The sequence below is a fragment of the Corvus hawaiiensis genome, chromosome 1 (assembly GCF_020740725.1).
Source record: "Corvus hawaiiensis isolate bCorHaw1 chromosome 1, bCorHaw1.pri.cur, whole genome shotgun sequence".
NCBI classification, from domain to species: Eukaryota; Metazoa; Chordata; class Aves; order Passeriformes; family Corvidae; genus Corvus; species Corvus hawaiiensis.
The window spans coordinates 98136771-98164272 of record NC_063213.1 but is presented as its reverse complement, the minus strand read 5'-3'; the positions used below and the strand labels follow the sequence as shown (position 1 = coordinate 98164272).

General features: G+C 43.5%; 1 protein-coding gene across 4 annotated transcripts; it reads left to right on the top strand.

Moving 5' to 3' along the window:
* The first annotated feature begins 628 nt into the window (after positions 1-628).
* Positions 629-27271, top strand: CDC27 (cell division cycle 27). Of its 4 annotated transcripts, none has more exons than XM_048320160.1 (19): positions 629-789; positions 6050-6125; positions 9337-9484; positions 10822-10947; positions 11886-11983; positions 12479-12633; positions 12755-12969; positions 13448-13562; positions 15529-15662; positions 15782-15881; positions 16115-16322; positions 17266-17435; positions 18711-18863; positions 20123-20331; positions 21126-21243; positions 21472-21600; positions 22321-22395; positions 23309-23489; positions 24554-27271. In XM_048320160.1, exons 1-19 carry the CDS (start codon positions 763-765, stop codon positions 24634-24636), a joined length of 2520 nt encoding a protein of 839 aa, XP_048176117.1. In that variant the 5' UTR covers positions 629-762; the 3' UTR covers positions 24637-27271. The 4 variants fall into 4 exon arrangements, with proteins under 4 accessions (XP_048176117.1, XP_048176109.1, XP_048176134.1 ...); XM_048320152.1 differs by having other exon boundaries at positions 17263-17435; XM_048320177.1 differs by having other exon boundaries at positions 630-789; positions 15547-15662.
* Positions 27272-27502: the final 231 nt, after the last annotated feature.

Genomic DNA, 27502 nt, shown 5'->3' with positions numbered 1-27502 from the left:
TGACTGAACCTACCTGGGGAGAACCATCCGCAGGGACCCCTCAGTGACGGGGACAGGACCTGGGCCGTGCTGACCCTGGGACCCGTGCTGATCCGACTCTGGGAACGGGGACACGGGAATCACCAGCAAAACCCAGCGCAGGGGCCGGGTTGGCTCAGGACGCACTGGTGATGGCAGGAGGCAGCCCTCGGACCAGCATCCCGGGAGACGCGGGGGCTCCCGACAGACCTGGGGATCTCCAGAGCCCGGTCTGTGGCACAAACTGCAAGTTCTACATTCCACGGGTGCAAAGGCGCCCTGCCCTGCCGGGGGTTCACTGGCCTCCTCACGCTCGTCCATCTCCGTTCTCGCTCGATCATCTCCGTCTCTGCTCGGGCGGCTCCGTTCCAGCTCGGACATCTCCGCCCCGTCGCTCGGCCATCTCCGTCCCAGCTCGGCTGTCTTCGTCCTGACTCGGCCATCTCCGTCGCCGAGTAGTTTCCTCCCGGCTGCCGAGTGAGGCTTTCCCAGCTGTTTTCCGTCGACGCTCGGCTCTTTCCGCCTGCGCCTTCGGGTATTTCCGCCGGACGGTTCGGGTATTTCCGCCGCCGGTTCGGGCGGACTCGGCGCCCGCCGGCCTCGCTCGCTCCGGTAACGGTCGGTGCGGGTTCAAATGAGCCGCGGCCGGGCCGGGCCCCGCCGGGACTCGCTCTGAGCCGGGCCGGGACTGGGGCCGCCCCGCTCGGGCTCGGCGACCAGGAGGCGGAGGCAGGGGAGAGCAGGATGACGGTGCTGCAGGAACCCGTCCAGGTACCGACCCCCGGGCGGCTCAGGCCCCAAAGCCCGGCCCGGCCCGGGATAGGCCGCCCCGCCCGCTCCGGGGCCGGGGCTGCGGGCCGCTCCCGGCGGCCTCTCGGCCGGTGGGCCCGCAGGACCTCCAGCTCCTCCGCCCTCTCTCCCGCCGGAGCCCGCCGGGCTTCCCCTTCCAGCCTCCCGTCCCCATCCCCGCGCCCCCGGGACCGGCCGCGCTCGCCCCTTTGCCCCCCGAGCCCCCGAGGGAGGTGTCGGTCTCCCCGCAGCTCCTCAGCCGATCCGGCTCCCAGGAAGGGGCCCCCCGCAGATCCCCCGGGAGACCTGTTGCTACTTCGCTCACCTTTCTGCGTTCGCTGCCGTGTCGTGTTTAAATGCTCGCAGCGTGCTCGGATCCCTCCGTGTCGTGCGAGTGAAGGACGTTCCTTTTTCCCAAGGAGTTGGTCCCTTCGGGTTGATGGGAGACCTAGGAGAGAAAATAATGTCGATCTCCTTTTTCTCTCGTGTTTTAGTCTCACTGCAGTTACTCTGATGGGCTTCCTGTTCTTGTGCTCAGCCTTCCCATCCAAAAGTCGCGATTCACAGAATTAGGAGCTGCTTTTTTTTTCCACAGTTCTTGTATGCCCATTCTCTAACTATTCACGGTTTTCGTTAATCAGTCATCTTATTCATGTTCCCATTCTTTTAAAAAATATATTTTTAGCTTTTTAACAGGATGTTTTGGGGTTGGTTTTTTTTTTGGTAATTACAGCAAGAGGTTCCTGGCAGCAGTGTCTTGGTGGAACACGATTGTGTTCTGTTGTGAACATAGAATTCTTGCTCTTGGCTCTTTTCTTCCTAAAGAAAAGGTGGAAGGGGAAGAAAGTCTCCTGTGGAAAACCACCTTGCTGACTTGATCCTGTCTGTGGAAGATGGTGACAGTGAGGGCATTCTTGTAAACCAGGGTTTGTGTCCTTGATGGCACTGCTCTGCTCATCCCCTCTGAGAGCAAGGGTCAGCACGGTGCTGGAAATGCTTTTGGCCACCTGGTCCCCCTCCTGCAGAGGCCATCCTGCACCATTGGTGTTATCCGTGGAGCTGGGCTGGTTGTTTTGCACCAGTTGGATATTCCAGGAAAACATGGGATTACAATAGAAAAGGAAGCAAGAATGCACTGCAGTGTGAATGAGTGAAACTGACAGGAAACAATACCAAATGTTTCCGGTGCTGTGCTAACTAGGCTTGACCAAATGGAAATATCTGCTATTCTGAGAGCTCCCTGATAGAAATGTGGGCTCTGGTGGTATTTCAGCAAGGTAAAGACCTCCCTAATGCTGTTCTCCATTCTTAACCTCTTCCTAGCTTGAATGTTTTGATGAGGCTTTGCTATGTTGACTATATCTATTTAGATTGAGTATATCTATTTAGATTGTTCTTTCAAATGACAAATCATTCTTTTAGCAGTAGTTCTGCTGCTGTCAGCTTTGCTGCTGTTCCTTGCTCACAGGAGTGCTGGTAAGTTTAGGAATTATTTGGGACTGGGTAAAGTCCATTGTGTTTCTGAATTCCCAGTTTAGTTGAAGTCCACGGACTTAACTCTGTTTTTATAATTTTCTTAAATGTTTGGGAAAGTTGACACTAGTTCTCATTTTTGTCATTGAAGAGATTTTTCCTGTCTATTTGTTCTCTCCCAGCCTTTCAGATGTCTTCAGGGCTCAGCATTCCAGGAAAAAACTGTCATCCTTACATCCTCACAGCTGTGATGTTACTTATCTGTCACAGCCTGACAGATAAACAACAGAATTTGTGTTTGTATGTAGCCTTATAAATGTTGTGCTTTAATTACATGAAATTCATGTCCCAGAAGGCATCTTGGTCACTGGTTAGGTTTTTGCTAACTTTTGAAGTTCTTTTAAGTTGAACAAAGTGCCAGAGTTTACAGCCCTCTGCTGTACTTCCTGATATGGTCGATTTAAAACCCTTCAGCTCCAACATAAAACTCTGTGTCCCATGTGCTGAGAAACAAGCTGGATGCCTTCCAAATACTTCTGAAAAACATCTTGGAAAGAAAATGAGTGCTTTGCTTGGAATTTAGCTGTTCAAGGTGATCATCTGCTGTGACTCACTGGAATGGTGCTTGAACTTGGCTGCAAACTGCAGGACCAACGTGTGCTTGTTCAGTGGGCAGAGTGTGTGTAACTGGGGAATGCAGCACAGCCCATCCCGGAGCTCTCCTCCTCCCTGACCACCCTGAAGACTCTGAAATCATGGTAGAATCTGCTTAGCATGGCAATATAGGCTAAACAGCTTGGAAAACAATTTCCAAGGCAATACAGCTGTCAGAAGAGACCATCTCTTAAGAGCTCTTTGGCTTAGATATGAACTGACACTTGGACAATGCACAGGATTTTCTGGATAGAAGATGGACCTGTCTGAATCTGATTTTATTTTCCTGCTCTCCTCTCTGAGGATGCCTCTCTGCAGGGCTGTGTATGGTAGTTTTGGAATTCCCTGTTCATTTTGCATTTCAAATTAATTATTTTTAATATGAGTGGCTAGGACCTGGATGTTCGTCTGCTTTGCAAGCATGCGTGAATAAAATGTGGAAACGCTTCCAACTTTTCTCCTTCCTGTGATGCAGCCCTGAGAACAGGGCTGAGAACACTACTCTGGTGTGGTTTAGCAATTGTGTACCACTAGTGCTGTGTACATGTGTTGTGCTTCTTCTAGAACAAACTGAATTACTGTGCTGTATTGAGATCAATGTTCCTGTCCTAAAAGGTGGGTAAGAAATCCTCTTTTCTGAGGCACAGTCATAGTTTAGACATCTGTTCTCATGGAAAATTGTTGCTGCATAGGTATGGCTGATGCCCTGCTGCCTTCCTTTCCTCTTCCTGCTCTTTTAGGAGAGAGTGTGTGAGGATCCAGGCTCCAGCATCAGTGAGATCAGGGCAGGAGGCACATTTTGGGTTGCAAAGTGATAATTGCTACAGATCAGGGATTCTACCAGCCCATTTCTTGCTTTCCCTCTGCTCCATAACAATTGTTATTTGAGCCAGTGTGTAGTGTAACTCTTAAAAAGTGGCTGTGACATAGCCCCAAATCCCTCGTGTCCCCTCTTGGCCTTTGGCAGGATTCTTCCTGGCAACTTGCTCTTGTTTGAGCAGTCAGATGACCCTGATTTCCCCACTCCCACACCTTTGTTTTGTGAGCTGGCTGAGTTACAGCCCTGCAACGACAGGATTTTTAACCTGAAGGCGCCACAACTTGGCTGGATTCATCTAAATGTCACTTGTGATTTGGTGAAGAAGAGCTGCTTTTGGGAGCAAGAGAAACAGGAGACCTTGGGCTGCTCTGGCTTGGGGATGGCTTGAAAGATTGTATCCCTGACCTTCTATCTCCCTGTTTGTCCCGCTCTGTCTGCAGGGCGTGGAACCACCTTCAGCCTGGGAGCTTTTCAAGGCAGCGGGGAGGAATCACTTCAGGAGGCTCTGAGGCTCAGTTACTGAAATATGAAATACAACCAGAGAGAAACAATGTATTTGTATTGCAATGATGAAACTAAGAGAATTCACTTTTAAATACTTCCAAATACTTTCACACAAGCTTAAAAGCACCTGTTGATTTCTTAAGTGTATTTTTGGGATCTACTAATAGGAGAAAACAGACTCTCTGTAGAGACTTGTGTATAATATTCCCTGTAGTACTTGGGAGCCCTGGTGTGTACTGTTCATGACGGCTGTGTGGGCTTCTTGTGAAGAGAACTTGCACAGTTTTCACACCCTGTGTTTGTCAAGTTTGTGTTGGAAGAAGTAGCATATGGTACATGTAACTCTGTGATGTTTGGATTTTTTTTTTTTAAGATGAAGTTGGCGCCTGCCTTTCCCACTGGGAATAGCACTGCAGGGCAGTATTGCTTTCCCTGTGCAAGATTTCTTTTCATTTCGGAGTGTATCATAGGTTTTAGAAGCAAATTTTATTTGTCTTTGGTTGCTGATGAGTATTAGAAAAATTCTAGGTCACAGTGCCTTGAATTCATAAGTTCAGATCTCGTTTGGGATCCGTAATAACAAAACTACTGCAAAATGGCTCTTTGCTGCTGATAGAAAAGGGCTTTGGAACTGGAGCAAAGATCCCAGGTGGGAAGGAACTGCTGTCCTGAACCCAACCCTGCCCACCTTGGAGCACAAACCCTGATGAGCATGCACAGCACCCTTGGAGTAGGTGGGGAGGAAAGGCTGAACAGATCTTAAATTATTTTTTGAATCCCAGCCTCTTTTACAGATAACAGATGACTTTTAATGCAATCTGAAAAAGTTGGCTGAGTAGTTTGTGTGAAATCCTCTTACCCCAGCCCTGGACAGCTCTTGTGTGTCAGCTACTGGTGACAGCAGTCCAAGTAAATGACACCTGCCTTGCTGGTGTGCAGGTTGTACACCTCTGTGTGTGTCTGTTCCACTGGAATCGTGCCATCCTTCCAGTCTGCATGAATATTGGCAGTCACAAACTCAAACTTGGTGTTCATGAAAAAGGAAACAGTACCTGTGAGCTGGACTTGGCCAAGTGTGAGTGTGTGAGCAAAATCAGAAATAGGTTGTGTTCATCTATGGCTGTAGAATACCATTTGTCCATTTAATTTGCATTGCACACGTTCTTGGGTGCTACTTCACAGCTGGTGACAGTGGAGAGGTGGCTGAAGACCCAACAAAATGCTGCACAAAGAGCAGTGGATTCTGTTCACCTTGGCCCTCAAGGGAACACTGATGCCTCTTCGGGGAAGATCCTTTATGCTAAGATGTTTAATCAACACAAGTCTCATCTTGACCATCTTGGACACTGAGAGGCTTCTGGGCCTGTTGGGTTTTGGTTTGGCATCTTGGGGAGATGCTTTAGTGGGATACTCTGCCCAGTTGGGGTTGGATTTTGTTTTGATCGTTACTGAAGGTGTTGTTGTTTGGTGGTAGTTTGCGGTAATTCCTGCCGAGTTGTGCACCAGGCTAAAACTCGGTGATTTCTGAGGGGTTTGGATGGTTGTGTCTGGTAACTAGTGAGAAACATTCCAAGGTTGATTCCTGACTTCGGTGCAGAGTTTGGTGGGGTTTTTTAAGCCTCCTTACTAATAGTTGAAACAAATACAGCTTGGCCAGCGTGTTTATCCTCGCCTTTCTTTTTATGGCTCTATAAAACCAAGCTGAACTTTGCCTTTTGACAGTAAGAGGTAAGGAGTTTTTTGCATTTTTAAAGCTCCCCACTAAATTAAGATGATTTTCTTGCCTTGCAGGCTGCTATCTGGCAAGCACTGAACCACTACGCGTATCGTGATGCTGTGTTCCTCGCAGAAAGGTTATATGCAGAAGGTGTGTACTTTGCAATTATAAAGTTGATGCTTTTTTTGTTTCAATTTTTAATTTAGGTTTTTTGAGCCTCTGCTCCTGTTTCGTTTTCCTTCTGTTCTGGTAATGAAGTTTAACTTTCTGCTTGGGGAAAGCAGAGGAATGCCTCGCAATTAGGTTGGAAAATCAAATCGTGTAACAGTAGCAATGTTATTTTACAGTAAAATCTCCTTAAAATTAAACTCAGATTTGTGTGTTTAAGTGCAGTGTTTACGGTTTATGGTATCAAATGGGAGAGTGCTGGGGTTTTTTAATAACCCTCAAGCATTGCATGTCTTCTAAGGGCACTTGAGGGTAGATGCAGCACACAAATTCTACAAATTGGCTTGACATTGAAAGCTGTCTTTGCTAATAATGCTGTTCAGATATGTTGATTGGCTCAAAGAGAGTCTTGTGATGGTGAGAGAAAAGCACTGTGAAATTGAGACAGTGAGAATCAGAACATATGGAACAGGTGTCTCCTGCTGAATCCCTGCTAATTGTTACTTCATTCTAAAGCTGTCAGGTCTGGGGTGTCTTGGATAGTGAGCAGGCAGCAGTAACATAAATCTGTGCTTTCTCTGGGTCCTTTGAACACTTTTTTTGGTGTGTTCTAGCACCTTTTATTTCTTTAACCTTTTCTCCATGATCTCAGATAAGCTTTTCGTTCTTCTGTACTTCTTTCTCCTCAAAACTGGTGGTCAGCTTTCCTTCTCTGTTTTGAAAGGTATTGTTCCCTAACCACTAACATAAAAAACACCCCAATCCTTAAGCTAAAATACAAGCATCATACAATTTCTCATGCTAAACAACCTGAACTTACAGTTTGAATTAAACTGTATAAGCTATTTCATGCTCTGTTTTGTAATGAAATATTTTGCCTGCCTTGCCCACAATGCAGTTCTTAACAATGGAAGCACAAACCTAAGTTTTGAGAAATAAAGACTTCTTTTTCCTTGTGTCAGGGTTACAAATGAAATCTGGGGTGTTTGATCTGGTGTTTAAATGAGAACTGTTGTGTAGAATATTATGGAACCTGGTAATCCAGGTGTGCATGAAGGAAATAGTATTTTAGGGATGACAGAGCTCCCCTGAACACAACACACTGTGAGGTGCAGGGAAATGGTAGATTGAAGGTAATTGCCAAGGATTTAGGAGCAAAGCAAATCTACTTTTTGCAGCAGCCAGGAGAAAAATACCTGGCTTGATAGTGACACGTCTTCACAGAATAATTCTCTGCAAGAATACTTCAAACAGCCTTTTTCAGTGACCAGCAGTGCTGAGAGAAAGCAGCATGAATGCTGACACTTGGTGCAAGCAATTAACTGCTAACAAAACATCTGGCTCCTGGTTAAAATAAGTGGTTACATTGCAGAGTGGAAGCTGCAGAACTTGAATACAGTGGCTCCACATTGGCAGGAGTGGTTTCACCCTGAGAAGAACTTCTTTTAAGTCTACCTGCAATTACTGTCCTTGATGGGACATCTGTGGCTTGGTCGTTTCCCAGAACTCTCCAAGTCTGTTAAAGTAGCAGATAAAAATTGATTTAACTTGAATTTTCGGAAAGGTCTTCTGGTGTTTTTAGGATAAGGCTAATGAGGTGTCCTCTGTTTGGATCTTCTGTTTCCATTGTCAATGTTCAGGTGATAACAAAAACTTAAAATAGTCAGTTTTCAGTGAAGCAAAGGATTTGGGCAGATTCCCAAAGAGGTTTTTGTACAGTGCTCATATTGATTTTTCTAAAGAGTTCCCTGTAGGTGGGTGAACAAACATCAAAATTGTTTCTTTTAATGCCGAGTTCCATTTGCAGGATAATGTGTTTTGAAAAGTATAAAGGTAATGTGGGCTTATTAATTGCTTGGAGTTTGAAGTTGCTCGTGTTCATACACAGCTTTTGATTTAAAATATCACTGTGTGAGGGTGATTTGAGTGTAACGTTTGGGGAAGTACAGAGAGTGGGTTAAGCCACCACGGATGAACAAAATCTGTTGAGTTTACAGGAAGGATTAAAGTTACTTCAGGAGTTAATTCTGTCCTTTATGCTGTAATCACAAGTGGGTCTGACCTCAGTCTCAAACCTGGATGCCAAGTCAAGCTCTTTGAGTAGAACATCCTCAGTGTGGTGCATAATTCATCTCTGCAGTGGAAGAAAATGTGCAAGCAAACATCAAATCTAAATAATTCCAGTCTCTGCCCTGATCCCTTTTGTTCTCTGTTTAGATAGAGATGACTTTTCCTGATGCTTGACTACTTCTTCCAGAATTTAGAAACTTGTGAGATCTCAGCTTGGGAAAAGGATTTATGGAATTACAGAATCCCAGAATGGTTTGGGTTGGAAGGGACCTTAAAGCCCATCCTGTTCCACCCCCTGCCGTGGGCAGGGACATCTTCCACTATCCCAGGGTGCTCTGAGCCCCATCCTGGTTTTAGGAGAACTTGTCCCTATCAATAGATCCCAACATAAAGCAACTAAAGCATCTGAATGGTGCTGTCAAGCCACGTTCCCAATGAAATAATGGGAGTAGGCAGCAAAAACGACAGGACTCAAATGTTGGTGAAGAGGTGAGTGGTAACTGACCAACTTTAATAGTCATTAAAATCAGAAAATCTTCTCCACTGAGTCACGTGAAGGTAAAGCATCAAATGCTTTAGAACAAGAACAGAAGTAAAATTGCAAATGGAAAAAGACCACTTGAAATTGGGATTAAAACTGGCTGCTTGGGCTGGAATAGACTTTCCTTCTGAAAGTTGTTGTCTTTTGTGTTGTGCCAGTGTTTATGCACTCCTTAAAGTAGTGCAAAGTGTTGGTGGCAGGTGTGGTGATACTCTGAGCCAAGTCAGTCTTGGTGTGGCCAACAGGTTGTTAAAGTAGCTCTGGCCTGGCTGCTGTGCTTGGCTTGCTGCTGTTCTAACAACAGCTGGCTGATGACTTATTTAGGTTGGGTAGCCAGAAGGATCAAAGTTCCTTTACAGCTGGAGATGTTACGAGTTGATCTGACTAGCCAAGGAAATGGCATAGGAAGTTTGGTAATCACCAACAGATAAATGCACTTCATTCAGGAATTAATTTCCAGTACCAATACCTACTTTCTTCCGTCTTGTCCATAGCTGGCTTTTACTCCCTGCCCCCAAATTCTTTGTACTAAAACGATTAACAACTAACTGATGATTTTTTTTCTTACATTTTGTTTTCCAGTACACTCAGAAGAAGCACTGTTTTTACTGGCAACGTGTTACTACCGCTCAGGAAAGGCCTATAAAGCTTACAGGCTCCTAAAGGGACACAGCTGTACCACCCCACAGTGTAAATACCTGCTTGCAAAATGTTGTGTGGACCTCAGCAAGTAAGTAAATCCTTCATGTTTTGTCCAGGGTTACAAATGGATTCATTTTTTTGCTTGGATTTCTCTTTAGAAGCTATCATCTTGTATAAACTAGAAATTCATTGGTCCTTCAGCACAAAAGATTATAAGTTCAATTTATTTTGCTTTCAGATATGGATCTAATGAGCATTATCCCATGTTACAGAAACCTCTAAAAGTTGTTGAGTAACTTAGACAGGAATTGTGGAGCTGTGTGGGGACAAAAACAGACCTCTCCAGAGTGTGTGGGGAAAGCTCCTTGGTCTTTGCTGCCCTCTTTAGTAGGGAAGTCCTTTGATGTCCCAGGATGTTTTGACTTGGTCTGTTTCTTCTGGCTCTTAACTGCTGTGGAGCCATTAGGATTCAGCTTTCTTTGCATCTTCCATTGAAAGGGAAATGGTGCTAATGTTCTACTGGAGAGGTCCCAGTGGAATAAATTCAAAGCTGATTGTTCTCTCCCTTGCTTTTACAAAGTCTGGGGTGTGCATATAGCACATCAGCTCCTGAACTGGTGTCAGATTTCTTAAACACATTGTTTAGAATTTGTTAAATTTAACTGTTGCTGCTGCATGAGCTCATTTATACAGCCGTGCCTTATTTTCTTGTGGGCATGGTCTGTGCTGATAGAAGCATCCACCTACAAGCGACATTTCAAGTGGTGGCAAGAAAAGGTGATTTGTTTGTTCAGGTGTTTGGGCTCAGATGCCTGAAAAATGCCTCCCACCCCAGCAGTTGTATAAAGTCATTTTGAAGGCTGACAGCCAGTGGCCCATTTGTGTGAGTGGTGCTGCTCCTGCAGGTGGAAGAGGTGCAAATTGAGCCTTTGTTCTCCTTTTGAGCCCTTCTTGGAAGAAAGGAAGGCATTAAAATCCAAAATCTCTGCCATATCCCAATATTGGGTCTTAACTCAGTGTATGGGGCCTTACAGATTGTATTTCTTCAGAAAACAAAGCCAAATTAAGCACTGTCTTAGCTTAGATAAAGCACCCTCAAAGATCAAGTGTGTGGAAGATTTTCTTGTCCTTCATCCTAGGATTGATCACTTTTGGAAAAGTCATGCCCTATTTTGTACCTTTGCTTTTGGGTTTGTTTTGTTTTTCTTCCCTCCCAGTAGAGCTGTTTGACTTCAGAGTCCTGAACCTCCCTGTTGTAGAGGAATCCATTGGTTACTAAACATTCATTTGCAGGAATTGGTTTGTGGTTTAAAACCTGTGAACACTGACAATGGATTTCTGTTTTTGTTTGCAGCAGGGTGAAAACACTGGACTGCCAGTACTGTGAGCCTTGTAACCCCTTTAAACCTCTTGTTTTTTAAAAAGGCTTGCAGAAGGAGAGCAGATCTTGTCTGGTGGAGTGTTGAATAAACAGAAAAGCCATGATGACATTGTTATGGAGTTTGGTGACTCTGCATGCTTTACACTCTCCTTACTGGGACATGTCTACTGGTAAAGTTGCTTTTTCATTTTGCCCAATAAAGCTGGAGGGTTTTTATTTGACCAAGCCCAGATTTAGTCAAACATATCCTTAGTCATTACAGGAGACATCTATCTCTGGGTTACACAATTTTGGAGCACGATAAGTTCAGGTGGGTAGTTGTGGAATCAGTCTAATTTGGGAATACAAGAATGGTTTAATTTTCTCCCAAAGGCTGAAAACACAAATTCCTCTTTCCCAGGTGGATACGAATGAAATCCAAGAGTCTGGTTTTTTATATACCTTTGCATTTGCTCTGTATTCTTCCCTAAGAAAAAATCTCAGCTTGTTTCTCAGTGTTACCATTTAGATTTTTTTTTTTTTAATCTGTTCTATACATGTGTAGCTCTAGCCTTCAAATCAAAGTTCCGAGGGTGCCAGGCAGAATAACTTGACAAATTTAAGTGTTTTGACTTTGCCAAAATGCAAGAAAGGTTTCGGTAAATGTGAATGATTTGATTGAATAGGAGTAGTTTGGCTCATGGATTCTTCTCTACTATAGCTGTTCTCAATTATTTTCAAAATTATTTCTTTGTAGGCAAATACTTAAGTGTTCAGTTTAGTCCCTAATTTATTTGCAAAAATATTATCCATAGATACTTAAGATGGCTGGAAGGCTGGCAATCAGGTTACTGTTGGCAGAAAAGAAACAAGCTGTTGCAAAGAACAGCATCTTCCTAAAAATGAAAATTCTCAAGCTATTCTAGTGCTTATGTAACTTTTTTTGACAACTGTGTCTAAATATGTCAAATAACTTCAAAAGAACTCAGTATTCTTCTGGCTTGAAAAATGAGGAATGTTTCTATGCCTCTCAACATGTTTTTGTTTTTCAATTCCTCTTCTGGAGAACTCTCTTGAACAAAAGTGCTGTTCTGAAGTTTCCCTGTGAACTGTTTCATTCTTTTTGCAGCAAGACAGACCGGCTTGCCAAAGGATCAGAATGTTACCAAAAGAGCCTTAGTTTAAATCCTTTCCTTTGGTCCCCTTTTGAATCACTATGTGAAATAGGTGAGTCTGCTGAACTGTTTTACTCAGTAATTCTTTGGAGAGATTTTTGTGAGCAACAATTAATTTAAAATACTTTGCCATTTTTAAAAACTTCTGTCTTGTTTTCTTTCATTTTCATTATTTATACATTTTTGGATTTAACAATACCCTGTGCTTTCCAGCCTACATTTAGTAGACACTTAGAAACTGTTTCTGAGAATAGCTTAAACAAACAATAAATAACAATTATTAAAAATATTGATTGTCCAGGGTTTTGTAGCAGAAGAATGGAAGAACACTTCTGCTTTAGTATAAAGGGCCCAGAGTGACCTAGTCTAGTGGAGGGTGGGAATGAGATGATTTTTAAGGTCCCTTCCAACCCAGCCCAAACGTTCTATGATTCTGTGAAATGTTTTAAAACACTTCTAAAATCCTTTGTCTCCTGTCCTTGTTTCAGACTGAATATTCAGTGTATAGACTCAGGAATAAGTATTAAATCTCCTTCCACTCTTACAGGTGAAAAGCCAGACCCTGACCAAACATTTAAATTAACATCCTTACAGAACTTCAGCAGCTGTCTGCCCAACACTTGCACAACGTTGGTGTCTAATCACAACATATCCCACAGACAGCCTGAGACTGTCCTCATGGAGACACCCCAGGACACAATTGTGAGTTTTGCTGAAATCACTGTAAAATCACCTGGTAAAATCAGTTAATTTTTCCAGCTTAACTGAAAAATGCTAATTAAACTATACCCTGAGTACCTAACAGCTGCCTTTTATTCTTCAGGAGTTGAACAGAATCAACCTAGAATCCTCCAATTCAAAGTATTCCTCTTTGAATTCGGATTCCTCCATGTCTTACATTGACTCTGCTGTGATTTCCTCGGATTCTGTCCCTCTGGGGTCAGGAACTGCCATATTGTCCAAACAGGCTCAAAATAAACCAAAAACTGGACGGAGTTTACTGGGGGGACCTGCAGCTTTGAGCCCACTAACTCCAAGGTAAGTCCTTGGGATGGCCAAGCTCTGCCCAGGGCTGAGCTGCTGCTAATGGCTGGGATTTGGAACAGGAGGGCTGGTGCTGCACAGCGCACTCACACACGTGTTGGTGGAATTCTGTAAACAGTGCTGCACAAGGGAAACCCAAACAACTTCAGGAACTGCTCTTGGTCCTAGTGTTGATCTCTTCTGGTTTTTAAACAAACAGTTGCTGGTTTGGAGGGGAATTGTAGATTGAGGATATTGCTTATTGCCACGTTCTCACTTGAAAAATCTCTAAAGGAATGCGTTACTCTTCTGGAATAAACTTTATTGTGAAAGGCTACTGTAAAGAGCTTTTCTTGAAGAACAACTCTTGATGATCCTGTGGGTCCAGCTCAGAATATTCCATGATCTGGGTCTCTGTTTTAACCCCAGCATCAGAGCAACTCTCCAGGTGTAACACTCAGACACTGACCCTTCCTCTCTGGTTTGTTCTCAGCTTTGGAATTTTGCCACTAGAAACCCCAAGCCCTGGAGATGGGTCCTATTTACAGAATTACACCAACTCTTCCTCTGTAATCGATGTGCCATCCACCGGAGCACCTTCAAAGAAGGTACCTTGCATTCTGGAACACAGCTACTCTTCTGAGAGCTTGACATTGCAGTGCACTTTAAAGAAGAATCCATAATACAGCGAAAAAGACATGTGAGCTGAGTTTTCCCACCCAAATGCCCAGGCTGGTGTTGCTGGAGTAACCTAGGGAAGGTCTCTGTGTTCTGTCCACCTCCCATCACAGAGGGTACACACACTGATGCTTCCAAACAACAGCAGATGCAAACTTCTCAGTTTGCTGGGCAGAGTGGGGAGACTTGGAGTTTTCGCTTTGCTTGTTTAATGTATTTTCTGAAGCCTCAAGTGAGCTGAAGCTACTGCTCTCCTGCAAGTAGTTCTTGAATTGTAGTTTACAGGCCAGAGTAATAAAAATCCTGCTGCTGGTCTGTAAAGGACTGAGAGAATGGTGCTGTTTCACTCAGCAGAGTCTTGGGTAGGGGAAACTAAAAATTGTCTGTTTTACTCAGGAAGAAACTGCCATAGTTGCCATAGTGATAAATGAGAGGTGGAATGTTGGTGACAGTTGAAGAACTATTTGTTCCTTTCTAAAAACAAAAAACCTGAGGATTTTTCCCTGTATTTTTAGTAAATCTGTAAGTTGCATGAGGGGTGTTAGTGTTTTACAGGGGGCAGTATTTTGAAGTGAAAACTCGATGCAAGTAATAGTGTTGAATCCCTCAAACAGTAGAACTTTAATTGCCACGTTTGCTCTGGACAAATCTTCGTACTCACCTTGCTGTGCCATTCTGAAAGGGAAATTTGGGAACTGTGCTAAAACGGTCTGTTAGGGATGTGCTTTGTATGGCTGATCCAGTTCCCATCCTGTACCTGCTCAGGACCAAGGAATTTTCCATGGTACATTTGAAAACAATGGCTTGTGGTGGACTGTGCACATGTAGGAAGGTAAATTTCCATGAGTCTGAAAATGGAAATAAAGTTAGTAAAGTGCAGCTCTTCTGAGAGCTGAAAAGCTTTGGGGAATCAAGTCGGATTTGCTTCCGTTTTGTTGCTTTGCTGAGTGTGACACAACTGAGGTCTGAATTTCACTACTCCACACTTAGGCACTGCACAGACAGAGCTGTGCCACTACCAAAACACAAGTATTTAATACCTTTGAATACAAACAGCTTAAATTCTGGTTCATGCTTTGTCCAGTGCAAATAATGACTGTGCCAGTTCCACTTTGCTCTTCCAGTTCTGTGTCAGACAAGGTTTGGTGGAGCTGTGGCTGAACAGAGGCAGTTTCCTAGGAAACACTTACATAAGTGAATGAAGCATTAGGATGGATCCAAAGGCTTCCTTTCTGAGTGGGCAAGTGTCCTTGCTGGCCACCTAAACCATCCTCTGGTAACAGAATCTGGGAAAGGAAGGGAAGGACAGAGCTTTAGAGGTTGGATAATGCATAAACTGGCATTGCTGGTGCTGGTGTTGATCCCACTTGTCCCTTCCAAACAGCCGTCACGGAATTCCATGTTGGTGTCCTTGGAGTGGGCAGAAAGATAATTTTAAGGTTTTTTTTAAAAAAGTAGGAAGAGGAGGATCTGTTCTGAAAACAGGCTGTGCAGTTTGTGAATGGCTTCTGAATGGGATTGTAATAGGATAATTCAAAAATATTTTTCTTTCTTCTTTTTTTGTGTGTGGTTTGTTTTCAACTTTATGCAGGAAAAAGCCTTTAAATATGACGTCTTTTAATTCCCTTTTGTTCTTGCACAAGCACTTTATCATATAGTTTCTTGCCACTAGATGGAGATTCTATATCTTCAAATAATGTGCATAAGCTTTGTGGACCTGGTGTTGTTAACAGGTAGAATGAGAAACACTTCTGATGGGTTTCCCCTTGGGATGGGGGAACCCTCCCCTTAATTAAAATAATTGTTTCTCCTTGTGCAGTGTTTGGTGGGTGGAATGGGTTGGGTTTGGTGCAGCAGAGATGGAGACTCCTGAGTGACATAATAACAAACCTGTAGAAACTCTGTGTTGTGCAGACTGTCAGCAGGATCAGCCAGGCTGGAACAAAATCCGTCTTCTCGCAGAGTGGGAATAGCCGGGAAGTCACTCCAATTCTTGTTGCACAGACACAGAGCTCTGGTCCACAGACAAGGTAAAAAAACCATAGTGTTGGAGCATTTTTGTTTAAAACAAAGCTAAAAACTGTTACTAGTAGAAGTGGAGCAAAGAAGTTTACTTTTCCGTGTGTAACTTTTAAATTTTTGTTTTCAGTACAACACCTCAGGTATTGAGCCCAACCATTGCTGCTCCACCCAACGCGCTGCCTCGACGAAGCTCTCGCCTGTTTACCAGTGATAGTTCTACAACCAAGGTACCAAACCTCCCAGTGCTGGAAATTTGTTCCTTTGTTACCCGTGCCACTGTACCAACTGTTAATTTCCACATATTCATAGCAGTTTTAGCAGCCTAAGAACAGATTCTGTGGTGAGCAGGGCATGGCTGGGCATGCTTGTTACACATAATTTTACACAATTCGCTCTCAAGTTCAGATTTCTGAATTTAAAAAATTCTTTTATATGTAACTCTTACTTTTCTTATTTGCAGGAAAATAGCAAAAAATTAAAAATGAAGTTTCCACCTAAGATTCCAAACAGAAAAACAAAAAGTAAAACAAATAAGGGAGGAATAACACAACCAAACTTAAATGATAGTTTGGAAATTACCAAACTGGACTCTTCCATCATTTCAGAAGGGAAAATTTCCACTGTTGCACCACAAATCCAAGCTTTCACGCTACAGAAAGCAGCAGCAGGTCTGTTTGAGCACTACTGGACTGTAGTAGAGTAAAATCTGCTATATCTGGGTTTTAGTGTTGCTTCAGAATTTGCTTCTTCCCCATTTCATTTTAGCCTGCAGCTCTCACCTTTGTATAGTGATAAAAACTGATTTAATTCAATTCAATCTTCTTGTTAACTTAGAAACATGTGAAGAAATATTGAAAGTGGTAATTACCAGCAGATACATCTTGCAAGTTCTGGTCCGTATTAATGATTAAAATATTTTCAAAGTATTGATACATAAAGTATTATAAATTATTATGCAATGTATTAATTATGATAATAGAATAATTAATATTATGCCTATAAGTGTTATGTTGTTATAAATTATAAATTTAAAATAATATAAATTACTTTAAAGTATATAAGGTGAGATATTACCCTTGGGAACTGATTCAAAGGAGTTACTCGTAACCCAGCATCTTCCCTCAACATGGGCTTTATGTAGTCTGTTCTCCCTTGATATTTCCCACTTGTTTAAAAACAAGTCTTTATTCAGATTGTCAGAAAATCCTAAGCAAAATGCTGAATTCCTCTCTTTTGGCTCAGTAATGTTTCCAGGCAGTAAGAGGATGTATCCATGGCTACCAGGCTTGTGGAAACTGCTCAGATCTAGAGAAGTGTTTGAATAGCTGCTGGAAGTGCAGAACTCCACTCGCCCTGAGCCCCAGAGTTTAAAGACTCATTATTTTCTGGCTTCCCTTACAGAGTCTGATATTCAGAATATCGTGTTCATGTTAATTAAGAGTGTATAAACCTTGTTTGGAAACTCCTGAAAGGTTTTCATAGGCAAGTTCAGGGGCAGTGCACAAGGGAGAACATTTGGGATTAGCACTTCCAAGTAAATAAGTCTCAGCTGTCTTCTTTTCTTTTTTTTTTTCCCTCCCACTTTTATTTATTGTGTTTTTCTCCTAGAAGGTTTGATGAGCCTTCTCCGGGACATGGGGAAAGGTTATTTAGCCTTGTGCTCATACAACTGCAAAGAAGCCATCAATATTTTGAGCCATTTGCCATCCCATCACTACAACACAGGCTGGGTGCTGTGCCAAATTGGGAGAGCTTACTTTGAGCTGGCAGAGTACATGCAGGTAGGAACTGGGGCTGGGCCTTCCTCTTCTCACTTTCCTTTGGCAGTTTTACACAAAACCTGCAGATTTCCTGTAAAATCTGTGGGAAGTTTGCAGTTGTGGTAAATGGATAAATATAAAAGTTACACTGGAATGGATTTAGATCTTGAATCTGCTTCCTTAGAGCTTTATCACTGCGCTTTCCTAAAAACTTTTTTTAATGTTATTTGTATCCATCTGTTGGGGTCTCTTCCTTGTCTGTCCTGTCTCTGCCTCCAGCTGTGCTGATGGAATTGTTTGCACTGCACTGTTTTAGATTAGATCACTGAACAATTTGAGCTCTAAACCAAAAAACTTCTCTCCATTCTAGTTAATTCTGATCACATCAGTGACCCAGTTTCCCTTCCAGCCTCACAAATGAAGCATTGGCACAGCTGAGGTGATGCCAAACTGCTCCAGAATCAGAAGTGAGCAGTTAAGGGTAATCCCACAGTTCACCTCTCCTTGGCACTGTTGTCCTGACAGTTGATGTGCCCATTTGCTAAGTTTTTAAAACGCTCCTTGGCGGAACGTGTGCAGGAGACAAAGGAGAGGGGGGCCTTGAGCTGTGCGCAGTCTGTTCAGGGATGGAATGCATTGGCTGCTTTTATAGATAACTTATGAAAGGTGAGGGTATGGATTTTAATCACAGAATTCCCAGGCGGTTTGGATTGAAATAGACCTCAAAGCCCATCCATTCCCACCCCTGCCACAGGCAGGGACACCTCCCACTGTCCCAGGCTGCTCCAAGCCCCAATGTCCAGCCTGGACTTGGACCCTTCCAGGGATCCAGGGGCAGCCACAGCTGCTCTGGGCACCGTGTGCCAGGGCCTGCCCGCCCTCACAGGGAGGAATTCCTTCCTAGTATCTCATCTATCCCTGCCCTCTGGCAGTGTGAAACCATTGCCCCTTATCCTGTCACTGTTGGGATGGTTAACAGTGATAACTGGCCTATAAAAGTCTGTTACACTCCTCCCGATTTTGTGGATAACGTTTTTGCCTTGCTGGAGCACAGACAGAAACAGGAATGCAGCTGAGTCAGCAGGAGGGAGAGCTGGCTGCATTCCTGCTGGCATAAGTATCCTGGGATACAGTCACTTCCTTCCCTTGAAAGGAAAGTTCCAGGACTTGCAGCTCTCTGGAGAACACTTAAAAAGCAAAGAGGATGCTCAGGATGGACATGAGGCCTTGGACCTTGACCTCTGTGCTCTGCCTCAGTGGGCAGAATTTTATTTTAAGTTTCATTTCTGTTCTCAGGCTGAGAGAATTTTTTCAGAAGTGAGAAGGATTGAAAACTACAGAGTAGAAGGCATGGAGATCTATTCAACCACACTCTGGCATCTGCAGAAAGATGTTGCCCTTTCAGTTCTTTCCAAGGATTTGACAGACATGGATAAAAACTCACCGGAGGTATAAAATGCTGTGGGCTTGAGTGAGAAGAGGGAAACTACGTGGTAAAATCAGTGATTCAGAACAGAGCTTTGAGCTCTAATCTGGTGTACTCTCCAGTAGGAATACACCTGAACATGGCAAAACTGGAGAGGAGGTGGCAGGGTTGTCTGATCAACTGCTGATGCCTGAAATTCTTCAAATTTGAATATTAGCTTATGTGGAACAGATTGAAACCTTTTATCTGTTCATGGTTATTTAAATTTGCCTTGGCACCATTCAACCAGGAAGATCATGGGTTAGTCAGTCACTCCTGCTGCTGCCAGTGTGCAGAGATAAGGAATATCTTTTTCCTGTACCACTGTTTAGTTGCTGTAGCTAATTCACTGCCACTTAAAATATTTGTTGTAGAATTTATTTGCAGACATGATGTTTATACCAAAGTCCATTAAACTGCAGGGTGTGTGGTAATGTAAAGTCACAATGTGCCAAAAACCAAGAATCTTTCAATGAGTGCCACAGTAAAAATAACAGATGTGAGTTTATAGACGTGCTCTTAAGAATTGAGAAAACTCTAGAGGATATTGGAAATATTTTTGGTGGAGGAGGAAATCCAATTCATGTTGTCCTGTTAGTTTGTCTAAGAGTGGAAAACTCAAACCCAGTGAAGCAGTTGGTGGTTGTAGTAAGATTAGTCAGGATAGAGGGAAATGCAGATTCTAATCCAAGGAATGGAAAACAGTTCTGTGCTTTGGCAGTGATGCTAAAAATTTGGAGAAGTGAGGGATGCCAGGCTGTGGTATTTGCAGTCTCGATGGGCCCTGCGCAGCAGGGAAAGAGGAGGTTGTTGCTAAAATTCTTCCTCTGCAGATTTCCAGATTTGTCAATTGGAGGGAGCTGAAGAAATAAAGTACCATCTCTCCTTTTGTTAGTCTTAAATATCAAAAATGTTTTATTTCTGGCCTTTTCAACAGCTTCAAAAGCTTTAGTCCTTAGTCATCAAAGGTTCTAATTGGTACAGACTTGTTGGGTGTCCATGGATTCTCCATTTCTGTATTTCAGTGTGTATATTTATTTATTTATTTTAGAAGGTGTGTTTAGCCCTGCTTGCCTCACAGGAATGAACCTGAACTAACTGTTGATTTATTCCTGTTTTTACTTTTAAATCTAGGAATAAGTTATTTATAATTATTTAAAGCAGTGTAGATAAACGTGTTCAGCTCAGCTTAGTCACTCAGCGTTGTAAAAAGGGTTCTGTTCTTGCCCTGCTGTTGCTCCAGGCCTGGTGTGCTGCAGGAAACTGCTTCAGCTTGCAAAGGGAGCACGACATTGCCATCAAGTTCTTCCAGAGGGCCATCCAGGTGGATCCAAACTATGCCTATGCTTACACCCTGCTGGGCCACGAGTTTGTGCTGACAGAAGAACTGGACAAAGCATTGGCCTGTTTTAGAAATGCCATCAGGGTCAACCCCCGGCACTACAACGCCTGGTAAGTTTGGCTGTATCCCCGCTGCTGCAATGGTGCAGAATTCCTTCCCGAGGAGCATCTTCTGGATGCTGCCACTGCTGTAATTTCATGGAGTCACAGACTGGTTTGGGTTGGAAGGGACCTTAAAGTCCATCCAGTGCCACCCCCTGCCATGAGCAGGGACACCTTCCACTGTCCCAGGGTGCTCCAAGCCCCGTCCAGCCTGGCCTGGGACAGTGCCAGGGATGGGGCAGCCACAATCTACCTACCACTCTTCCCTCCTGGAAGAGAGCAAAGCCTTTCCTTCAGAAGATGGGGGGGCTACTTTAACAAGGAAGGCAAAAAATTGGATTTTTTTTTTTGTTTTCACAGATTGCCTAGGCTGTATTACTCCAGCTATTTTGCTCTGCTGGGCAGCATTCTTCATGCATTATGTTTTCTCACTTGCAGTTGGAGAGATGAGATCTCAGCCTGTTTGTACCTTAGGACACACTTAGTTTCTTACAGTTTTTTAATATATAAAGCAGTAAAAGTTAGATCTGTGAGTGTGATCCCTTAGTGTTAATAACTTTTGTGTGCTTTTTATTTAGTAGCTATTTAGCCAGTCTCCCTGTGTATCACACATCAGTTCTTCAGCTACCCAATGGATAAAAAAAGAAAGAAAACTTTATACAACTTTTTCCCCCAAGAAATCCCTTCCCCCCCTAGATGGGGTTGGCAAGGCTCCAAACCATTCCTTCCATGTCACATTCACTGACAGAAACTAATTTGATTAAAATCCATTGCTACTTACCAGAATTGTTTCTCTGCTGCAGGTATGGGTTGGGAATGATTTATTACAAACAGGAGAAATTCAGTCTGGCAGAAATGCATTTCCAGAAAGCACTTGATATCAACCCTCAGAGCTCAGTCTTACTGTGTCACATTGGAGTAGTAAGTACATGGCACTTAACTTGGGTGGGGAGAAGGGTTTGGGGTGGAGACGCGGTGAGGAGGATTTTTCTTCCTGTGGGAAAGCTTGTTCAGACTTGGTCTAGAATCGAGCAAATATTTTCCTAAAGGAGCAGATTGCAAGTAAGCATGGTTGAAAGGGTTTGTCCTTGCCTGGCAGATGAGCTGCTATTTTTCCCCTTTTGGAATTGTTCTCTCTTTGTGTGTCAGGTCCAACATGCACTGAAAAAATCTGAGAAGGCTTTGGACACTTTGAACAAAGCGATCAACATCGACCCCAAGAACCCACTATGCAAATTCCATAGAGCCTCGGTGTTATTTGCAAATGAGAAGTACAAGGTCAGTCTGGGTGCTCGTGGCAACCTTGAAATTCCTGCAGCTGGGAATGGGGATGCCTTGGAAGCTGAATGTGTACAGGTCACCCTGGGGAGCACCAGGCCTTGCAGGAAGAGCCTGGGACATGGGAAGCATTTGCTTTGGCAAGTGCCACCCTCACCAGGGAACTGTGTTAAATGTTTTGATCGTAATAAAATCTGGGGCCAACAGGTGTTGGTTTTTAATTGTTATTTTAGTCTGACCCACTATCATGAGTTCATACTAAATTACTAAAAAACCACAGCAAACTGCCCCATATCCAATTACAGCAATAGGAACCAGCTGTTTCCAAGGTCGTGTTGCGGAGTGAAAAGGCAGAAGTGAAGCAGTTTCGGGCTGATCCCTTGCTGACCTGAACCCTGTTTAGAATAAGAGATCTTCCCACAGTGTTTATCCAGCAACTTTTCCTCTGGCCAGTGTTTTTTGGCTCCAGAAGACAAGCCAGGTCTATGTTGAAACTTGCCTCAGAAACATGTGCACATTGAAAGGGAAAACTTTACTTCAAACTTTATTTCTAACTGCAGACCAAATATTTTTCAGTTGAATTTCTTAATGATGCCAGGTGACTGTCACAGCAGAATGAATAGCTCCAGCATCAACAACTAGTTTAAGTGTAAAGTAGAAGTTTCACAAAAAGTTTTTGGTTTCAAATGCCTAATATAAACACTCTTTCCAACCTTTCAGTCGGCTTTACAAGAACTTGAAGAACTGAAACAGATTGTTCCCAAAGAGTCTCTTGTTTACTTTTTAATAGGAAAGGTAGGTAAAACTTCATTGTGATTGTAAGTTCTTTGGTTTCATTTGCTGCTTAATGAGAAAATTTGATGCCTGTCACTAAGCTGCTTCCACTTGGAGCAGTATTCTAAAAATTCCCAAGCTTTAAATAAGGCTTAGTGCTCACAGCTTTATGATGTGCCAGCTTTTAAACGCAAAGGACAGTTAAAGAGAGCTGGAGGTGCTAGTCCATCCCTCAGTCAGCAGGGCTGGTTATTTGCACACATAACTATTAAAATACTGAATCACATTCTCCTGCATTGTGTCAGAAATACTGAATAAGAAGCAACTGCGTTCCAACCTTTCTTGTGTGAAATGCCAGGGAGAAGGGATCTGGTGACAGAAATCCTCCTTCCCACCACCTCCTCTGCTGATAAGCTTTAAATAACTTCTGCAACTTTCTGCTGGGGGGTGTCTGGTCACTTGGAAGCACCAAGACAAACTTCCCTCTAACGCAATGCTGGAGAACTCTCTCTCAGCAAGATTTCTTTATTTTGTTTAAACTGGAGAGGGGTAAAAAGATTTGTGCTGAAATTCACTGGTATTTTTCCAGGAGTAGCTGGACCTCTAAATTGACATGAGAGTGGCCATGTCTTGATAAACTGAAGTATTTTCACTGTTTAAATGCTCAACACAGATAAATAACTTCCTTGTCTGCCCTTAATGATAAAGAATGTCTTAGCTGCTAGTTTAAATTGTTTTATTTTTAAATAGAAACACATTAGTCTTTCTACACATATTTGTTATTTCCCTTGGGGCTCACACAATAAATTTTTCATATCCACCCTCTGTTGTTTTCCATAAAACATCACTGAACTGCGGCTTGGAACATTTGTTGCCCAAACCTTCAAGGAGCAGCTTTGTGTAAATGTAGCCTTTTCTGCTTTTTTATTTTTAGGTTTATAAAAAACTGGGTCAGACACATCTGGCCCTAATGAATTTCTCCTGGGCAATGGACCTGGATCCCAAAGGAGCCAACAACCAGATCAAGGAGGCCATTGACAAGCGTTACCTCCCCGATGACGAGGAGCCCATCACCCGCGAGGAGCAGATCAGTGAATGTTACCCCTATGAGTCAGGTCTGTGCTCCCAGCCCTGGGGCAGGTCAGGGGCTTCTGCCACTTGGGTGTGGGAAGAATGCCAGGTTTAATAAGTGAAACATTCTGCTCAGCAAGTAAGAACTCTGGAGGCTCTTCATTCAGCAGAATTCATTCATTTTCCCTACAGAAAGCATGGCGTGAAGGGTTGTGAAATTTCTTTAGATGTAGTAGGACAGAGATCATGGTAACTCTGAATTTACACATACCAGGGGTGGCTGTAAGAGTATCCCAGGAGAGCAAGACATTCCCAGGGCTGCAAGCATTCTGTCATAAAGCATCAAATAATTTCAGAGTAAATGAATGGCAACTGACGTTGTCTGTAGAGGCTTTTTCAGAAGTTAAACTGGATGTTGGATAAAAATACTTGGTGTGCTAAACGTAAAAGGTGGCAAAGAAGAAAATATAGCAGGATTTGGATTCTTATTAATAGACAAATGCTGTGTCCTGAAATTCTCAACTGAAAAAGTAGGGAAAGGTGGCAGCTGTATATCACATTGGTTTTTATTGGTCCTGTGTGCTTTTTAATATGGGAACTTTACCCTGCACTGTACTTCTGGAAATATCCAGAGTTTTTCTCTCCCTGCTGTTGGAATTGGGGTAATTTTGAGCCCTGGCTCCCTGAGCTGAGCCTGTTCTGACCAGGAGATGGAGACAGAGACTGGAACTGCTGAGCAACACCTGAGCAGTACAGGAAGAAAACCCCAAAGCCCAACCAAACAAGAAAAAAAAATTTAAACAGGAAAAAACCAAAAGCTTAATCTGTCCAATAAGCATAAACAAAATAAGTGTTGGGCTGTGTGTCACAGTTCAGCTTCCCTGGCTGTGCAGAGAAAGTGTGGAAGAGTTCCACAGCCTCAGCTGAATGACCCTCAGTGTACATGGAACAAACTCAAGCAATTCAAGGTAATTTGAGGGGAAAATGGAATTTTTTTTTTTAATACTTTGGCTGCCCTGCCTTTGATGGGCCGGGCTGGGTCATGGGGGAAGCTTTGCAGTGGGACAGCTCTGTGGTCTCTGACCCCAAGGTCTCTTTCCCTCCGCAGTGGGCACGGACGAGTCCCAGGAGAGCAGCATGACGGACGCGGATGACACGCAGCTCCATGCCGTGGAAAGTGATGAATTTTAACCTCCAAGAGCCAGTGTCTGAGCTTAAGTGTGTGTGACTGGTACTGTCGTGTTCTCCCCTTCCTTGGCATCCTGGGTTCCACATCTCTGAGCCAGCACTGTTGTTGTTCTCCACTGACACCACGAGTGCACCTCAGACCTGAACTGTACCAGAGTTCATGGCAGTGCAATATCCAGCTGCTGCTGAGTCTGACTAGTTGGCTCTTACACACTTATGGAAATGACTGAGGAGAAAATGCTGGTTTTGGACTCCCCCCTTGCTGGAAAAAAATATCATGGAAGACAGACTTGGTTTGCTGTATGGAAGCCAGTAGATGTGGGGATAGTACTAATGACGAGGTGTCTTGTTCTTTTTCCAGAAATGTGTCTTAGTTTGGGTCTTCCTTGGTAAGCAGAGTGCTGAACCTCATTTCCCAGTTCTCCAAGGACAGTGTTGACAAACAGGCTGTTCAAGACTTTTGCATATTGTAGTGTAACTTAAATGCCAGGGAGTGTCAATGACCTTAAAGCTCCAGTGTCTCCAGTGAGCAACCAGGACTGGGTGCGTGTCAGGCCACGTGAAACACCCCTGTCCCTGCCTAGAGTGCAGCTGCAGGAGAATCACATTGCAGGATCAGAGCTTTCATCAAACGCTTTCATGTTCTAACCATGAATTAATTTATTCACCTGGTTTTGGAAAGGTCAGTGTTTACTTTGTATTTCAGTCAGCACCACCTTGCTTCATTTTTCATGCACCCCTTGACTTGTTCTTCCCCTTTGAAGAATAAAAGTTAATAAAGGGCAAAATCAAGAGAGAAATGTAGATACAAGTGTAATGTGAAACATCAAACCCTTAATCCTGTGAGAGTGGGAAGACTGGAAGCCTTAATACAATCAGAACCTTGGTCAAATGCATCAAATAATTGTCTCAGATCAGTATCTCCTTAGGTCTGTGATCACTTTGAAAACTATATTGTAAAGTGTGGTCCAAGCAGGATGCAAAAATGTGCAATTATCTGTCTTTTTCCTTATTTTTTTAAGCTGTTCTTTCAGTTTCCCATTCTAGGAACATTTTCCTCCAGGGTCTGTTTCTGAGAGGAGAAAGCTGTGCCACATTAGTGAGTCCAAACTGCTCTCTGTAGCATTCTGCAGCAGCAATTGGTGCCCTTTGTGCAGTGATGATAAAGCAAGTGTATGATACAAGAAGTTTTAAAGCGCAATTTATGCCTAATAAATTGGGAATGATACAAATTTCATAGCAATGTATTTGTTGTGGTCAGTCTTAATGTTTTGGTTTTTTTTTTCTTTTTTTTTTACTCTATTGGTTTTTAGGGGTCTCTTAGTTTCCTTTACACTTCAATTTCTTTTGAATTCTGTCCTTGTCCACTTGGCACCTCCCCTGTCCCGGCTTCTCTCTGGTCAAGAGCCACAGGGACACCTTTATCCTTTGAAAAATCATCCCCGAGTTCTGAGTGAAAATAGAATTCTGTGGCTCGGTGGGTTTTTTTGAAGTAGGAGGATGGGCAGTGAAGAACAGGCTTCAATTCCCCTCATAGGGTAAAAAAACCCCTCTAAAATCTGAGGAATTAAAAGGGATGAAATTTTTGCCTCTGCTACGCACTTGTGATCAGCTGGGTCTGGAAGGTGATGGATTGACTGGGAGATCATGGCATGTTTGGGCTGGATTGGGGGATCTCACACGGATTCCTGTGGCTGAGGTGTTCTGGGGTGATTCCCCTTTCCTGGAGAGTCTTCCCTGGGACTGATCTGCACCTCGGGCAGAGCTCCCAGGCCCTGCTCCTGAGGTTGCTGTGTCTCTCCTGGTGTGGTTTTCCCATCTAGCTCCAGCTTGTGGCAGCTTCCCAGCACATCCCTCGCATGGAGGAGTCTCTGAGCAGCACCTCCTGGTAAGGTCTGCAGGCAGCACTTGTGGAATGCCACTAATTGCCATGTTAATTGGCTTCCTTTTGGTTCCCAGCATATTTTCTAAACAAAAGCAGGAGGAAGCAGGTGCTATTTATTTTTCCATAACAAATGTTGTTCATGTGGGGACCAGAGATCCAGGAATTGAAGGGGCTTTTTTCCTTTTCCTTTGTTCCCTGAAAACCACAGTAAAACTCTCAGCCCCTGGGAAAAAGCTCTTAACTCAGCTGGGCTGTTCAAAGGATGTTTGTGCTATTTGGGAGACTTAATACATAAAAGCATTCCTGGCTTTATATGTTCATCCCACCTTAAAGGTGTTTTCTTTTTTTCCCAAGAATCCAGGGTCACATTTAGCCCATGCTGCTATTTTACGTTCTAAGGAGAAACACAAAATTAGTATTGGAGGACTAAAATTTGGCTCTTTGAGGAAGGACAGAGAGGAGGAGGCCAAGCATGGAGGCACTGGCAGGCAGGTGAGAGCAAGTGTTCACTGACGAGAATTAGGGAACTGTCATTTTGTTACAACAAAACTATGGAAGAATGCAAAGTGTGGGTATGGTGTTACTATTTGCATTGAAACAATGTAATTTGTCTTTTTTTTCCTTTTCTTGATTTTTTTTTTTTTTTTAATTTCAAAAATTGTACAGTCCTAGGGGAAAAAAAGTCTTTTCTGTTAATATATTTGCAATTCATGAAAGGATGTGGAAAATCCAAATAAATTACTTTTAAAAGCAGGCTTACCCCTGGGTGCTTTGGGTCAGGGGTGGGGTTTGTCCTTCAGGAGTTGGGCAAGTGACAGAGGTTGGGAAAGGTTTAGGGACACCTTGGGGTTCTGTCCTGTCCTTCCCAGGGCTCCACGTGTCGCCTGTAAATCTACCACAGCTTTCCAAGTGGGCTGCAAGATCCTGGCCGGAATTCTGGGTGAGGTGGGAGGTGTGACACTGGTGTGACACCAGGTGTAAGGA

Excerpts from the sequence above, each read along its gene's own strand:
- CDC27 (XM_048320152.1), top strand. The coding sequence starts at position 763 with ATGACGGTGCTGCAGGAACCCGTCCAG. Across the intron at positions 10,948-11,885 it reads TTACTGGGACATGTCTACTG|CAAGACAGACCGGCTTGCCA; the intron begins GTAAAGTTGCTT and ends TTCTTTTTGCAG. Across the intron at positions 16,323-17,262 it reads GCTACAGAAAGCAGCAGCAG|AAGGTTTGATGAGCCTTCTC; the intron begins GTCTGTTTGAGC and ends TTTTTCTCCTAG.